Source organism: Hippopotamus amphibius, chromosome 3 (assembly GCF_030028045.1).
Source record: "Hippopotamus amphibius kiboko isolate mHipAmp2 chromosome 3, mHipAmp2.hap2, whole genome shotgun sequence".
Classification (NCBI taxonomy): Eukaryota; Metazoa; Chordata; class Mammalia; order Artiodactyla; family Hippopotamidae; genus Hippopotamus; species Hippopotamus amphibius.
In genome coordinates this window covers 125358461-125374110 of record NC_080188.1, presented here as the reverse complement: position 1 = coordinate 125374110, position 15650 = coordinate 125358461, and the positions used below count along the sequence as shown (strand labels likewise).

At 57.7% G+C, this 15650-nt stretch overlaps 1 protein-coding gene across 1 annotated transcript; it reads right to left on the bottom strand.

The window, feature by feature from the left end:
- Positions 1–498: 498 nt before the first annotated feature.
- On the bottom strand, positions 499–14535 carry SLC22A11 (solute carrier family 22 member 11). Its single transcript, XM_057725466.1, is given in 13 exon segments — positions 499–559; positions 1468–1671; positions 2596–2704; positions 3990–4195; positions 6284–6399; positions 7422–7545; positions 9399–9417; positions 9420–9591; positions 9593–9672; positions 9675–9748; positions 12365–12468; positions 14136–14423; positions 14425–14535. Coding segments are annotated over 13 exon segments (1614 nt in total). The 3' UTR covers positions 499–552.
- Positions 14536–15650: the final 1115 nt, after the last annotated feature.

The window sequence follows — 15650 nt, the reverse complement described above, 5'->3', positions numbered from 1 at the left end:
TGGTGATGTGGCCTTTAGCCTCAATAGACGGCCATGCTGCCCACTCAGCCACGCCAAACCCTCAAGGCTGCCCAAATCGCTTCGACCCTCTGATCACATAAGAGACAATTCCCTCCAGAGGGATCTTTGGCCCAAGGGGCTCCCACAGGCAGATTTTCTAGAACCAGGTGCTTTTTGTAATGACCACCTCTCACTGGCCACCCCTGGCTGCAGCTGGCCTCCTGGAATGATGAAAAGGGAGAGCAGTTGTGTGCGGTGATGGCTACAGGTCTGGGGTTTGGAGGGCAGAAATGGAGGTCAAGTCTTAGGTGAATGTAAGCTCTATGAGATTAGGGTTTTATTTACGACTGTTACTCACAACACGGGATGATGCCTGAAATGTAGTAGATACACAACAAAAAATGAATTAAGTGAAAGAGTAAATTAAGTCCTAGCTTTCCTGCCTCTTAGCTGGGTGTCCTTAGGCAACTTGCATAACTTCTCTGTGTCTTCATTTCCTTGACAATGAAATTGGACGGAACAGCACCTGGTGGGCTTGTTGCATGGATCAAATCAGATGCTGTATTAAAACAAGAAAGGCTCACTAAGCCCCCACTGTTATTATTGCTATTATCATGATCTTGGCTCCTGTTTAGCAAGGAGAGCGCCCCATGAACCCTGTTGCCTGAGACACAGCAGCCACATTTACTGAGCACGTGCTGTGAGCCAGGACTCTCCTTGGTGCTTTTGTATAATTACTCCCTTAAACCCAAATACAACTCTTTGAGCTAGACTGTTTTTGGTTTTGTTTTTGTTTTGTTTTTTGTAACACGCATTTTACCAATGAGGAAGTGGAAACCTAGAGGTGATCCTGGCTATAAAAGAAAGTTGAGGAACGTTCCTTTGTTCTGCTTCGCTTAAAGAACGCACAGGAGAATAGCATGGTTTGTTCCTGGAGGGCGGGGGGAAGGCACCTGATAATCCGTCTGGGCCTGAGCTTCTTTGCAGGAAGCCTTAAGGAGGATAGTCGAGGCTCTCTTTCTCTTCTTGCGTCAGTTTGGTAAGAGAGGGAAGGCACTTGCCCCTTGTAGGCAGGGATTTGGTCTTGGGCAGTCTGGCCATAGAGCTGGGCTCTTGACCAGTACATACTCCTATCTAAGGTACAATCACTTTCTATCTGTGAGGCCTCAAAAAAGTCAGTTCATCTCTCTGAGCCTCTTGTAAACCCCTCCTGGCAGGGATGTTGTAAAGATTAAATGGTTTCAGAAACACTCAGCCCTGAACGTGGCATCGAGAGCGCTCTGGGCACTGAACAAGCTCAAGCTGCCGGCGTCCTCACGATAAGCAGCCCGGTCCTGTTCCTGCCCTCTCTGCCCAGGACGTCTCCCGACCCTTGGGCTCTCCTGTCCCCAGGCTGTGGTGCACCTCTCACCATGTCTGCAGCCCTGCCCAGCTGCATCACTCCCAGGGTGACCATGGGTCACTCACTGTTTCTCCAGGTCCTGGATGGTGTCAGGGAGTGGAAGTCCCCAGGTCTCCGGGAGGAAGAGGACAACGAGGCTGGAAATGATGGGGATGATGCTGTAAGGAGGGGGGGGCAGTAAGGGCAGGACCTGGTGGGTCATCCTGATCAGGGGGCCCATCACAGACCCCAGCCGAGCTGCTGAATTCAGGCAGCCTTCTGCCACCATCCTGTGGGTAGAGAAGAGGGCCAGGACCGTTGTCACAGCTGCCACTTCAGAGGGGCTACTTGGCTGGGCCAGAGAATGAAAGACTGGGCAGATAGAGTCACTCTCCTCAAGGGCTCTTCTAATACCACCTCTTCCAGGGAGCCCACCTAGATTTTCCCATCCAAGTGGGCGTCTGCCTCCTGGAAACATTCAGAGTCCTTCACGGGAACTCTCCAGGGCCCACCCCATTCTTCCTGGTCTCAGGTAATTTGGAGGCTTGTCTCAGGGCTCCTGCTGGGCCACTGAGCTCCCAGGTCAGGCTTTCTATAAAGTATCAAAGAAATCAATAAATATGTGTCCAAAAAAAAAAAGAGTGGACAAGTGAGTGGGTGAGTGAGCGCCCCTGGGCCAGGCCTCTGGGGGCTGGGCTCCAGCCCTGCCCTTCATCTAAGTCCTTGGCCACCCTGAGCCTCAGTCTACCCCACTGCCCAGTGTGGGTGGGGGTGGTCTCACTCTTGACCACTGGGTTCTGAGGAGGTGACCTGGGGCTCCCTTGGGGCAAGGAGGGGACGGTGGGAAGCTAGCGGAGTTCCCCACTACCCTCCAGCAGCTCTTGGTCTCCTTGCCGGGGCTCTTATAAGATTTCACCGGAGCAGAGGGCCCTGTGGCTCAAAGCAGTTTCCAGTCCAAAGGCCTCCTGGGGGCCCTCTCTGGGGCTGCCCCTGAGCCTGGACTCTTGGGCGGGACTGTTTGCGGAGGCCCTGGCTGAGCAGGTGCCTTTGGGGGAAGGACTCCAGGGCGTCTGCTCCGTTCCCTGCGGGTGCTGGGTCCCTCTCGCCCTCCGCTGTGTGTCCCTGGGTGCCCAGTCCCTCCCCGCCCTCCCTGCGGGCCCTCACAGGGGTGTGCCTCTCTTGACCGCCCCAGGCCAGCAGCCAGCCCATCCTACCGCAGCGAAGTGGGGACGAGTTCTGGCTTGCAGCTCACGATGCAGGTTAAGTTAACGCCAAAACATTCTTTTCCCAGCGCAGCAAAGACCGCGTGCAGGGTCTGCAGATCTAGGCAGAGGGAAGCGCGAGGGTGGGGTCTGCCCAGGAGGGTCCCCAGGAGCCTGGAGCAGAGTGGCTGGGTTCTCCCACAAGGCTGCCTTGGGCTGAAGGCAGATCCCTGGCAACGTGACCCGGCGCCAGGCTGCCCCGGGCCAGGGGCAGATGCGGCACCAGATGACATTGTGGTGAGTGGGTTGGAGGCGGGGTGCAGGGCAAGAACCCAGGCGGGTCTGGGGTGGCTGAGCCTGGGGGCAGCTGCGGGTGGCGCTCGAGGGGGGACAGGGCCAGTGTTCCTTGGGCCCTGAGGGTGCTTCTTGCCTTGAAGGGGAGGGTCACGTCAGGCCCAGGCCCACAGCAGGGGCCCTGGGGTGCCCAGCTACCCAGAAACCTTCTAGCCACCCTTCAGCCTGCCTGTGGGGCCCCTGCTTCCACGGGGAGCCTCAGCCGGGAACTGAGGTGCAGGTCACACTCCAGCAGTGGGCCTCACCTCCCTTCCCGCACGTCCTTAGGAAGAGTCCTGTAACTGTCAAATGCTTGTCTTTGAAGTCTTTCTCAGGGCTCTGCATCTTGCTTAGAGTTTGGGCTCCGGACTGGCCCTCATCCTCACCCAGGCCTTCCCGGCTGCTGGTCCTCCCTCGCCTCCCTCCTGGCTTTGCTGCCACCGCGGGACGCCTGTCCCTGCTTCTCCCCCTCCCCCAGTCACCCACCTTGAACAGTACAATGAGACACAGTTGGAAAGGAGAGTGAGACCACGGCTCTCCCCAGCCTCCTCAGTGCTCCGCCTCTCACTGCTTTTTTTTCCTTGGCCATGTGGGATCTTAGTTCCCCAACCAGGGATCGAACCTGAGTCCCCTGCAGTGGAAGTGCAGAGTCTTAACCACTGAACCACCCTCTCGCTTGTTTAACAAGAGGAAACACCACACACACTCGGCCTGGCGCCTCTCCTGCCTCACTTGGAGCCATTCTCAGCCTCTCAGACCCTTCCTCCCATCACAGAGTCGGCCTCCGACCTGAAGTCTGGTCCAGTCCTGGCTCTGTCACTTGCAGCTGATCTCAAGCACCTGGCTCCGCCTCCCTGAACCTCAGTTTTCTCAGGAAAATGGGTGGGGGCCGCTCGGGCTGTGGTAGTAATGGCCTTGGGCAGAGCCGGGGCATGGGGGGGGTCCCTGCCCGACCTTGGGGCCAGGGGAGGGGGAGGGGAGGAGGCCGGTGGTGGGTGTGGGGTAGTGGACAGGCCAGCGAGATCCCCGGGTTCGCAGCCCCTCAGATCTCCCTCCTGCTGCCCTGGCCGCACCTTGTGGGACCAGCACTTTGGCCAGGATGGCGAGGCCGGCCACAGCCAGGGAGCCAGCCAGGGCGGGGCGGCGGCCTCAGCAGGAAGGTGGTGATGGTCCGGGCTAAGAAGTCACGGCCCCGAAGAGAACCTGGAGGAGGAAGATGTCGCTCCCCAGGTTCTGCAGGTCGAGGACTAGCCCGTAGTAGGAGAGGGGAAGGGAGATGCTGTGGGGAGAATCCGGAAGTCAGGTCCCTGCCCTGCGGAGGAGCGGGCACCCTGGCAGCATCACCCACGCCGGGGCAGCGCCAGGAGTGGAATGCAGGATGCATCTCCCCCAGCGTCAGGCTGTCCCAGGAAAGGGTGGGGAGGGCGGTGGCCCCATCCATTCCGCGTGCGGGCCTTGGGTGTTGGCCATGGTGCGCTGGGTGTCGCCTCTCAGGCTCCCTGTCCATCACCAGCAGGAAGCTGTGACCCTCTCTGGGCAGATGGGGCCGTGGGTCAAGCGGACCCGCCCTTCGTCAGGCTCTAGCGCCCTCTGGCTTTGTTTCCTGTTCCCCAGTCTCGGCCTGGAACCGTGATCTGGGCCCTGCTCCACTCGCTGTGAACCTGGGCGAGTCTCCGCCTGCCCCTCTCTGGATGCCAGTATCTCTGTCTCGAAACATGGGGTTAGTAACAGAACGGGGTCTCGGTGGAGGATGCTGGGCTGCCCCCTTCCGGATGGAAAGTCTTATTTCCCCAGCCCCTGGGAGTGCTACCCCCCAGCTGGGGAGAGCATCCCATGGCTGGTCTACCATGGGATGGGGCCTGGCTGTGACAGCAACGCCGCTACTTCTCCCCTGCCCCTGCTGCTTCCTGCCCTCCCGGCCCCCTCCCCTTCCACAGGAGGGATCCCTAGAACCGTCCGTGAACGTCCTGCTGGTGGACCTCCATCTCAGAGTCTGTTTCCCAGGGGACCCCTGCCACAGGCTCCTGAGTAGCTGAACTTGCAGTAGCTGAATTTCTGCACCTTGGAGAGTGAACCTGGCTCCGCAAGTGGCCGTGGTGGGAAACGATTCTTGACCGCGTTTCCAATCTGGCCCCATCCCTGCTTCACCTCAAGGCTCCCCCCAGCCCTCCCCTGCGAGGACACCTGAGTGCTGCCCCTGGGAGACATCTGGCTCCACCGGGCCAACAACTGCAGAGAAAAGCTGTGATTCCTGCAGAAGCGCAGGGCTTCCTGGAGTTTGTGAAAGGGACTGGGAGAGGGGCCTGGCTGGTGCTGAAAACAGCTGACCCAAGAGGCTGACCAGTGGCATCTAGAGCCTTAGCTGGTAACAGCTGGGTTAACAGAGATGAGAAAACCCACGAGGGTGGCTGCTTCACAGCCTGTGATTTGAATAACAAAAGGTGCAGAGCAGCCCCTGGGAGAACTGAGGAAGCCTTGATGGTTTTTGAAAGGATGGCCCTGGACATTCAGTGGCTCCGGGCACTCCTTCTAATTTACCAGAAAAAAAAATAACTTAAGAGAGAGGCAGAAAGAGAGGGAAGCATTTGATGCATTCTTTGTCTGAGATGTAGCCATTATAACCCATATGTGCTTAAATATAGTGTAAAATAAATGTTTTCCTAATTCTGAATTTTACTTTAAGATCAAGGCCCAATCAAACCTGACCCTCACTTTCAATCCGCTCTTCTGGAAGTCACTTAAACTGAATTTGTCTTAAGGAGGCTTTTCCTGGTCCCAGGCACCCCTGGGAGACGGGGCCTCCTGGAGCGGGATGGGGAGTCCACGCTGAAAGTGGGGCTGGAGGGTCACAGAGCAGGATGAGCAGGTAGCTCAGCCTGGGTTCAAATGCCTGCTCCATCATCTTGGGAAAGTTCCTTGCCTCTCCCAGCCCCTCTTTCCCGTCTGTAAAGTGGGGTGTAAATGAACTTATCTCATGGGGTGGCTCAGAGGGGGATGTGTGTGGCCCAGCACGTGGTCCCTTCCACACTCTAGGAGTCCAGCTGTCAGGGTGAGTCCAGTGCTGACCAGCAGTGGTCCTTTCCAGCTCTGAGGACACGGCTCGGCCTCTGCCCTGGGCTTCAGGCTGACCCTGGCATCCGGCTCAGGACCACAGCCCAGCCCTGCCTTCCAGCTGGCTTCCTGAACAAGCGGACCACCTCCTGACCACATCTGTACGTACTCTGTCTCCCCCACCTGCTAGGCTCCTGCCTCCTGGGGGAGCTACCTGTCCTGGCCAGAAATGTACCCCGTGAGGCCTGTAAGGGCTGTTTTCCCCCTGGATACGCCCTCCCTCCTTAGCCCTGGAGGGATGCTAAGGACGGCATACCTCACCACCAATAGCCTGCAGCTTCTCCAGTGGAGCAAGGGCACGTGGAACAGGTCCAGCACTGCCTGGCGGGACTTCGCAGAGACCACCTCCTCCTCCATGATGGACATCAGTACCTCCAGGGACAGTGGGGGCAGTGAATGTTGCGGCCATGGCCCGGCCCCACCCTCATGCTGGGGTAGATGTGCAGATGGGCAGAATGATGGGGAAACCTTGGCCTCTGGAGACTAGAGAGTCCTGGGGGTGGGGGTGGGGCTGAGGGCAGAAAGGGTTCTCTCTGGCCCCTGGCTGAGCTCTCTTCTGCAGACCCAGCCCCCTACTCAGAGCCAAGGAGTGGGTCTTGTGTCCCAGAGGCTCTAGCCTCTGAATTGCAGGCTGCAGGATGTTTTTGGCAATTACTTCACAGAGCCCTACCATCCCTCTTCATTCCTCTTGGCTGGCATCAGCACATGCCCCCTCCAGCCATTGGATCTTCCCTGCATCCCAAGTACCCATCCAGTCTCTACATGCACCCTGGGCCCGGCCTGCCCTGTGCTTAGCTCAGCCCTGGTCAACTCTAGCTCACCTCTTCCTGGAAGCCTTCCCTCATCCCTCTGCCCCCAGGGAGCTCTGTATCCTCTAGTCTCTGTCTGCACATCCTCCCACAACTACGTCCTTGAAAAGTTACCTTCAGATAAGCACATCCTGTTTCCCCAAATACGTTGAGAAGCCCCATGAGGTAAACGAGCAATATATTGGATTAAGGTGATGAATCATAGAGATGGGGATGTCCATGTGCTGTTGTTGATAATGGTGGTGGTGGTGGTGGTGATGGTGGTGGTGGTGGTGGGGTTGATGGTGGTGGTGGTGAGGTTGATGGTGGTGGTGGTGATGGTGGTGGTGGTGGTGGTGAGGTTGATGGTGGTGGTGGTGATGGTGGTGGTGGTGGTGCGGTTGATGGTGATGGTGGTGATAGAGATGGCGAAGGTGACAATAGTGGTGATGATGTTGATGGTGGTGTTTTGATGGTGTTCCGTGCTAACGAAGGTGGTACTGGAGCGGATTGGGGTGGTGTTGGTGATAATAATGGTAAAGCATCAGTGGATGTCCTTCCCTGGCTCATGTCCCACACTCTGGGTCACAAAAAGCAGCATCTCACCTCTACGGTCAGTGTCTTTTTGGCTTCCTTGTAGGAATTTATCTTGGCCACTTTTTTGAGTTCCTGAAGCGCTTGATCTGGTTTGCCCACAATAGTCAGCCACAGGGTGGATTCTGGCAGCCACCTGTTAAAGAAGCAGGTGCTTGGCTGGGTCTTTGCCTCCTTCATAGAGACTGGGCACTCCCTCCAGGTCAGGTGGGGAGGATTGTGTGCAGCAGACCCTCCGGCTGCAGCAGGAATGGGGAGAAGGCAGCTGCTTCTCCCTCTGCACTGCTAATGCCGGGCTAGGAAGTCCCTGAGGGTCTCAGAATAAAGATGAGTCCCAATGCCTGGCCACCTTCTTCACCAGCCCCCACTCCCTGCCACCCCATCTGGCTTCCCTGCTGCCAGGAGCCTGCCCACCCAAGCCTCACATTCAGCCAGCTCACAGGCTGACTGGACATGGGGTGATTCTGGGGCCATTTGTAAGGCAGAAATCTTGCATAATGCTGAAATTTTTCAAAAACACATTTAAAACATCCCCAACCAGAACCAGGTGGTTTTATAAAAGTAGTCGGCTTCTTCCCGGCCTCAGGGGCAGGTGGACAGGGAGAAGCATCTCCCTGGTGAAAGGGTCAGGGTTTTCCCACCCCATAGGAGCTCAGCGTTGTTTTGCAGGGAAGCTAAGAAGAACATCTGGGGGCAGTCTGACATGGTGGTTAGAAGAGCCAGCCTGCGTGGATTCAAATCCTGCCTCTGGCATGCAACGACTGTGTGGCCTTGGGCAAGTCACTGAATCTCTCTGGGCCTCAGTCCCTCATCTGAAAGCGGCCGTAATAACGTCATCTTGCTTTTTAGAAGAAGTGTTGATACACATCTGGTGTTACCAACAGCACCTGGGATATACGCAATCAGTGTGACCAGGGGTAGCTTTTTTTTTAATTAATTAATTTATTTATTTATGGCTGTGTTGGGTCTTTGCTGCTGCATGTGGGCTTTCTCTAGTTGTGGCAAGTGGAGGCTACTCTTCATTGCAGCCCTCGGGCTTCTCATTGCGGTGGCTTCTCTTGTTGCAGAGCACGGACTGTAGGCGTGCGGGCTTCCGTAGTTGTGGCGCGTGGGCTCTAGAGCGCTGGCTCAATAGTTGTGGCGCACAGGCTTAGTTGCTCCATGGCATGTGGGAATCTTCCCAGACCAGGGCTCAAACCCATGTCCCCTGCATTGGCAGGTGAATTCTTAACCACTGTGTCACCAGGGACGTCCCCAGGGTGGCTTAATAAGTGTAACTATGGGATGGTCTTCCTCCTTTCTTACTGGTCCTGTTGATACAATAAAACTCCATCTGGTCGGTGACTTTTGGTCTATTTTATTTGCTGATGGGTCCCCAATGCCTAAAGGCATGTTTGGCAAATAGCAAGAGTGCGATAAATATTTGAGAATGAATGAATGTGTCCTTACTCTTCTCTGCACCCCCACAGCAGACCTGCTCAACTCTGGCCCACGGGCACAAGAGAACTTATGAGGACAGGAATTTGTGTTTATTTCCCTGTATCTCTGCCTCTAGTCCCCACCCAAGCAGGTATTTCCAGACCTCAGGGATTTTCGCAGCACCAAAAATAACAGTAATAATATCTTTCCGTATCCGACGCCTGACTTGGATGCCCACAGGCTGGGCAAGTGATGTGAAGGAGTGAGGCTGGTGAGTGTGGGGGAGCTGGTGCCAAAGTGAGGGAGGACAGGGCCCTCAGCCTCGGGCCCAAAGGGCAGTGGTCTGGAAGGAACCCCAGACCCCTGGCTGAAATGCCAGCCCCGGAACTTTGAGTCCCCAAGATGTCGCTCCCCAGTGGGGTCTGCTCACATCATTTTCTTCCATGGTCTCGGCACCTTGGGAGCCATGGCCAGCCAGAGCGGTAGGGGTGAGGGGCACCCGTTCACCCCGGGTTCCCCTCTCGTTCAGTGATGTTCTCCCCAAGGGAAAAGACCCCACACTGTATCGACCAGGATATCAGGAAGATGAGAAGAAGGGCACTGACAAGGTCAGCTGAAGGGCTCACCAGTTCTGCAGGGCAAAGGCCAGGCTGCCCACGGCCGTCTGGCCAATGCTGTAGGTGCCTCCCAGGATCGTCATGGTGACGGCCCTTTTGCGGGTCGTGGTCCACTCCACCCCTGAAAGGCGGTGCAGATGGGGACTCACGGAGCGTCGCCCTGGTCAGGATGATGCCAGGCAATCCCAAAGCACGCAAAACTCAGAGGCCACAGTAGATGAGGAAACTGGGGCAACGATGGCGCCGACGCTGGCCACGGCCACCTGCAGGCAGCACCAGCTCAGAACTGGCTTCCACCCAAACCTGTTTCTGGAGACAAGCACAGTGGGGGCCTGGAGAGGGACCCTGGGGACTTGGGCGTAGAGGCAGGGACTCGCCGTTGGAGGGCTGAAGGAGGCTGGAGCACCTCCCAGTGCAGGCAGCACCTCCTTCTCGGATCTCCTAGGACCACGTTCACAGTGCATTTGTAATAAAAATGACAGATGCCTTGCTCTTCGGGGGGCAGCGTGGCCTCGCGGTCAAGAATAGATTTTGGCTTCAGATTTCTGGGTTTGAGGCCAACTCTGCCCTTCCCGGGTGACCTGGGGCACGTGACCCAATGTCTTTGGGCCACAGTTTTTCCATCTATAAAATGCAGGTATTCATGATGACACACTGAACAAGGGAGCAGCGTAGCAGGAGGCTGAGCGCGCGTGGCCTTGGGCGACTCGGGCAGCTCCTCCACGTCTGTACGCGGTGACGGGAAGGCCCTCAGCCCCTGGCCCGCGTGGTCACCGTGCTGCTGCTGCCCCGAGGTCAGTTTAGCCTGAGCCACGGCCTGCATTTAGCTGAAGTGTGTGTCGGTCAGACTGGAGCGATATGGGCAAAACCTGGCCTTGCCTGTCTGAGCAGTCTCGGGGTGAGGTCTGGGGGCTGACACCTGGCGCTGACCCAAGGCTCGCCAGGCGAACTGCAGACTGATTGCAGTTTGGCTCCTGGTGTGGGTGACCTCTGGGGTAGGAGCAATGGCTGCACGGCGGCCAGTCCTCTGAAAGTGCGAACTGGAGCCCCTCCTGCCCTGCTGCTCAGGGCGCTCGGGCTACTATAAGGCCCACGAAGAGCAACCACGGTGCCGGCCCGGCCCACGCTCTGCGTGTGGTTAACTCACTTACCCATCATAACCCCATGGGTAGCTGGCAGGGTCCCGCACCTACAGTAGGAAGCGAGGGACACAGAAGCAACAAGCCTGCCTTCTAAGAAGCCGGGACACATGAGCCCCAGAGCCTGCACTGCCCAGAGTCGGGAAACCACGCATGCGCTCAGCGTATGATTGTGTGCTACGTGCTGGGCGCTGAGGATACGGCCCCAAGGCCCCTGCCTTCTTGGAGCTACTTTCTCGTGCGGACACACACAGTGAGGAGCGCCGGGCACCGGCAGAGAGAGCCAGGAGCTGTGATGGGAGCGCGGGCAGGGCCATGGGACCTTTGTGCCTGAAGCCGGCAAGGCCTCTCCAAGGAGCGGCCTGGAGCTGAGGCTTGCATGCTGGCCGTGGAGCAGCTGTGGGTGGAAACCTCTAGGCGAGGCTCAGCCACTGGCTGCGGTGGGTTCTGCGGGCTGGGCGGAGCGGGGGTGCTTCAGGAGGGGCCGGCGTGGCAGAAGGGGAGAAGCCAAGTGCGGAGCAGGGGTGGCAGGGTGGGCGGAGACTGTCCTCTGTGTGGGGGCCCAGAGGACCTCAGGCCGGCAGCGACCAGATCCACACGTGAGCCTTTGCAAAGTCACTGTGAGCGCTGCAGCAGCACGGAAGGCCCAGTACAGGCAGGAGACCCCAAAGGAGGCCCTGTCCAGCCCAGGCCAGAGAGGGCAGTGGCTTGGGCAGGGGAAAGTGGCTGGGGGAGAGGGTGCTGGGCGGCGGCGGGGCTGTGCTTTGGAGGATGAGTGTCAGGGGTGAGGGAGGGAGCACAGGGCTGGCTCCTAGGGGGCAGTTTTCCAGGATGCAGTTTGGTGAGGAGGGGGCTGGGCGGGGGGTGGGGAGTGCGCGGTTCAGCGATGGCCCTGGTAAGTGTCAGGTGCCTCCACGTCTGCAGTTGGCTGTAAGCTGAGGGGGTGCAACGTGGGCGTTTTCAGACCTGGACAACGACGCCCCATGCAGGAGGGGAGCGCAGACCAAGAGAAGGTCCTGGACAGGGTCCTGGGTGCTCCACCTCAGGAGGGGTGGAGCGGGGAGAGAAGGGGCGAGGATGGGGGAGGAGGGAGAGGAGTATTTCTATTTCACTACACTTCATGTACTTGGAGTTAAAAGCAAGACGGGTCTGCCTCACCGCGGAAGAACACCAGCTCGCTGAGCGTGGGGGCTGTGCAGCGTTTGGCATGCAGTAGGTTCTCCATAAAGTTTGGTGCAATAAGGGGCTTCCCTGGTGGCGCAGTCGTTAAGAATCCTCCTGCCCATGCAGGGGACACGGGTTCAGTCCCCGGTCCAGGAGGATCCCACATGCTGTGGAGCAGCTGAGCTCAAGCACCACAACTATGGAGCCCATGTGCGGCAACTGCTAGAGCCCGTGCTCCGCGACAAGAGAAGCTACCGCAATGAGGAGCCCACGCACCGCACCAAAGAGGAGCCCCCACGCGCCGCAACGAGAGAAAGCCTGCATGCCGCAGTGAAGACCCAATGCAGCCCATCAATAAACAAATAAATAAATTTATTTTTTTAAAAAAAGTTTGGTGCAATAGCTGAAGATGAGAGCGAGTGTTCAGGGCGCTCTCTCAACTCAACCCGGCATCGAGATTCAGACATTGGGTTCTCAGCCCCCTGGGAACCTGGGATTCAGATCCCAGACCGGGGGAGGCCCTCTCTTAGGAGACACGAATGTTCACTGGACGTTGCCTTACCTTTGTCCCCATGATGCTGTTTTTGTTTTGAAAGAGCTGGGCGGGGGTGCTCACCGGTGGGAGAGGAGGCCCCAGACGATGCACCCCACCCTGGCCTCGGCCAGGTAGATGGACTGGCCTAGGGGCTTCAGGCCCTGGTGGTTGCACACCAGGCCCCACTGGAAGACAAGGAGGGTGCGTCAGCCCGGCTCAGGGGGTGTGGAATAGCAGGGTCAGGGTGGCAGAGGGAGGTCCAGGACCCCCGGAGGGGATCTGGCCATCCCCAGTGGGGTTCCCAGATTCCTAGGGTCAGGTGACAACTTGCGGCCGGCAGTGTGGCGCACGTGACACGGCTCCGGGTCTGACGGCAAGACGGCCACTCCGAGTGGACAGCGGTGGGTGGTGGTTAAACCACAAGGCTCGAAATCTGAGTCAGCTGATGACCGACATGCTGGTGACCCTGGGTGCGTTCCTGCACCGGGCTGAGCCCATCTCCAGAAATGGGGGTAGTGTTGCTACTCTCACGGGGCCTGAAGTTGAGTACAAATGGCTGAGCACATGTCACCGTGATTTTTCCCTGCTGCCTGCGGCGGACCAGGCAGCCATCGCCTGAAAGTAGAACCCCCCCATCCCCATCCCCCACCCCCAAGTCAGCCCTTCCCTTCACCGAGGCCTGGCCGCTTCGCCCACGGCTCCCTCTCCGTCTCCACCTCTCTTGCCTGAACCACTGCAGGAGGATCCCCCCCACCCCACACAGCATTCTCCACCCTGCAAAGTCACCTCTTGAAAATGCAAATCAGATCACAGCATCCCAAGCCCCCAGTGACTTTCCTTTGCACTTGAAGAAAATCCAGGCTCCTTCCCCACGCGCCCCGGCCATCGCCAGACCCCCCGTCCCCCTGTGCTCTTTCAACACCCAGACACGTCCTACTCGGACCTCTGTCCCATTTGGGCTTTCTCCCGACCTTCATGTGACTGATCCCTTTTCTTTTAATCCAAGTCTCATTTTAAATGTCACTTCTTCGGAGAGCTCTTCCCTGCCTGCCTCTCCCTTCCCTACTCGCAGAAGCCACTCTCTCCTTTGTGCTCACTTATGACACAGGGGCCTTGAGACTCAAGGCAGGACGGAAAGTGATGGAGACGTGCTGGTGCCTGGCTGCCTGGGTTGAATCAGATTCAAGTGTGCTTTAGCTGTGTATCGTGGGGCAAATTACTCAACCTCTCTGAGCTTCTGCTTTGTCACTTATTAAATGGGGTCAATAAGAAGACCCGCCTCAAGAGATAGTTGTGAAATTGTGACAACGGGGAAAGCTTCGAAACAGTGGCTGCCACTGAAAGGGTGCAGGATGTGGACACGTGGACTTGGTCTGCTGTTATTACTGGTTTGAATGTGCATCGATTCTGACTTCTCCAACAGAATGTTAGCTCCTAGACGTCTCCCTGTCCATCCTGTAACTCAGCGGTCCCCAACATTTTTGGCACCCGTGACTGGTTTTGTGGAAGACAATTCTTCCACGGACAGGGGGAGGAGAGGGGGACGGTTCAGGCGGTAATGTGAGTGATGGGGACCGGCAGATGACGCTTCGCCCACTCCCCCACCACTCACCTCCTGCTGGGCAGCCCGGTTCCTAACAGGTCGAGGACCAGTACTGGTACCAGGGGCTGGGGACCTCTGCTGTAACCCTAGCCCTAGATCAGAATCTAGGCCATTCCCAGTAATCAGTAATCAGGTATCGAGGGAGTGGCCTATCATTTAACAGCGGTGATGGAGTCAATCTAATCCTCCCAGTCACTGGGAGGCTGGGAAGGAAGTGGCGGGGTTGGCTGGGGGCGGGGAGGCCCTCACCTCGGTCACCACGGTGGAGGTAAAGGTGCTGCCGTGGTAGACCCAGCCGTCCACACACAGCTCCGTGCGAGGCAGCCTCACTCCAATTGGAGACTGTGCGTCAGGGTCCAGGAGCTGCCGCTGTGGTTGGCGGAAGCGGAGACACTGGCGGAGCTCCTGGTTGGGGCCCCGTGGGATGGAGATGGCCAGGAGGGCCTTGGGGGTAAGGTTTGCGGGGACTTCAGAGCCATTGTCCAGCATGTGAGCCCAGCAGCGGTGGCCTGGGACAGCGGCGGCCTGGGACAGCAGCTGAAAAGTTCTGGATGGGCACCCAGACAGAGAAGAGGAAAAAGGTGAGGACCCGTAGGGCCTGGAGGAGACCCACACCCCCAACCTGCTCCAAGAGTTCAGTGAACTCCATGGATAGAACTGCCAGCACCCAGGGTGGGTCTCTTGGGGGTCAGGGAGCTGGTGAGCACCTAGCCTGCTGCCCAGGACAACTAGCAAGTACAGGGTCGCCAGACCTTCTGCCTCCGCACACCACTCGGCCCTGTGGGGGTGGGGCAGCTGGTCAGCAGCCCGTCAAGTGTGTCCTAAGATGCCCAAAGTACTTTGAAGAAACTCCTCACCGGATTTCTAGGAAGGACCGCTCAAATGTTTCACTGCGATGGAAAGGGGACAAAACTCCCTGGGGCATCTGGGGCACACTTTTTCTCCAACACCAAGAGTGAAAAGCCAAGAAGATTTAAAAAAAAAAAAAAAAAAGACTCCATGCCATGATGTTACTGAATTACAGCTGTGGAATAAACATCAACTGGGCCGTGGGCTCATTGCCACGGTTAAGGTTAATATTCCAGCGAGGGATCCTGGGGGAGAAAGGCAGGCTCAGCCACTCCTGAGAAAGAAAGGCCTGAGAAAGGCCTCAGCAGCTCCCTGCGGGCGGCCTGATGGCATCCTTCAGTCTGAACTTTCAGAACCCTCTGCGTGCGCCCCTTTAAATCAGAAAACTGTTGCCCGAACTTTCATCCTTCCTGGACCATTTCAGTTCATTTTCATAAAGCATAGCAGTGAGGATTGGGTAGGGGGTGGGGCCCTTCGGAGCTGGGCTCCACCGCCCTGAGGCTGCAGGGAAGATGGGGGAGGTGGAGGGGGTGGTGAGCAGAGCTGGCAGGAAGGCTCAGGCCTGGGCTCTGTCCCTCCCTACTGTGCGCCTCCTACCAGGGAGCATGGGGAGACCACCTCGGCAGACACACTATTTCGGGAAGTTTCTATTTTGAGGTTCCAGGTTGCCTTTATTAGACTGTAAGCTCCCCCAGGGTGGAAACCATGGCTACGATTTCCTGGCATCCCCGCGAAGGCCCTTGTGGGCCTGGGAGCTCAGCAGGTGTGCAGACTAGGGAAGTGAGGAAAGTCACATCGCCCTGATCCAGTGTCTGATGCCCGCCCAGCCTGGTGTGGGGAGGCGGGGAGCCCCCACCCCAGCGCCCCACCCTGCGCTGTGCCTCTTAGTAACAGCTGCTCCTGGCACCCAGGGCT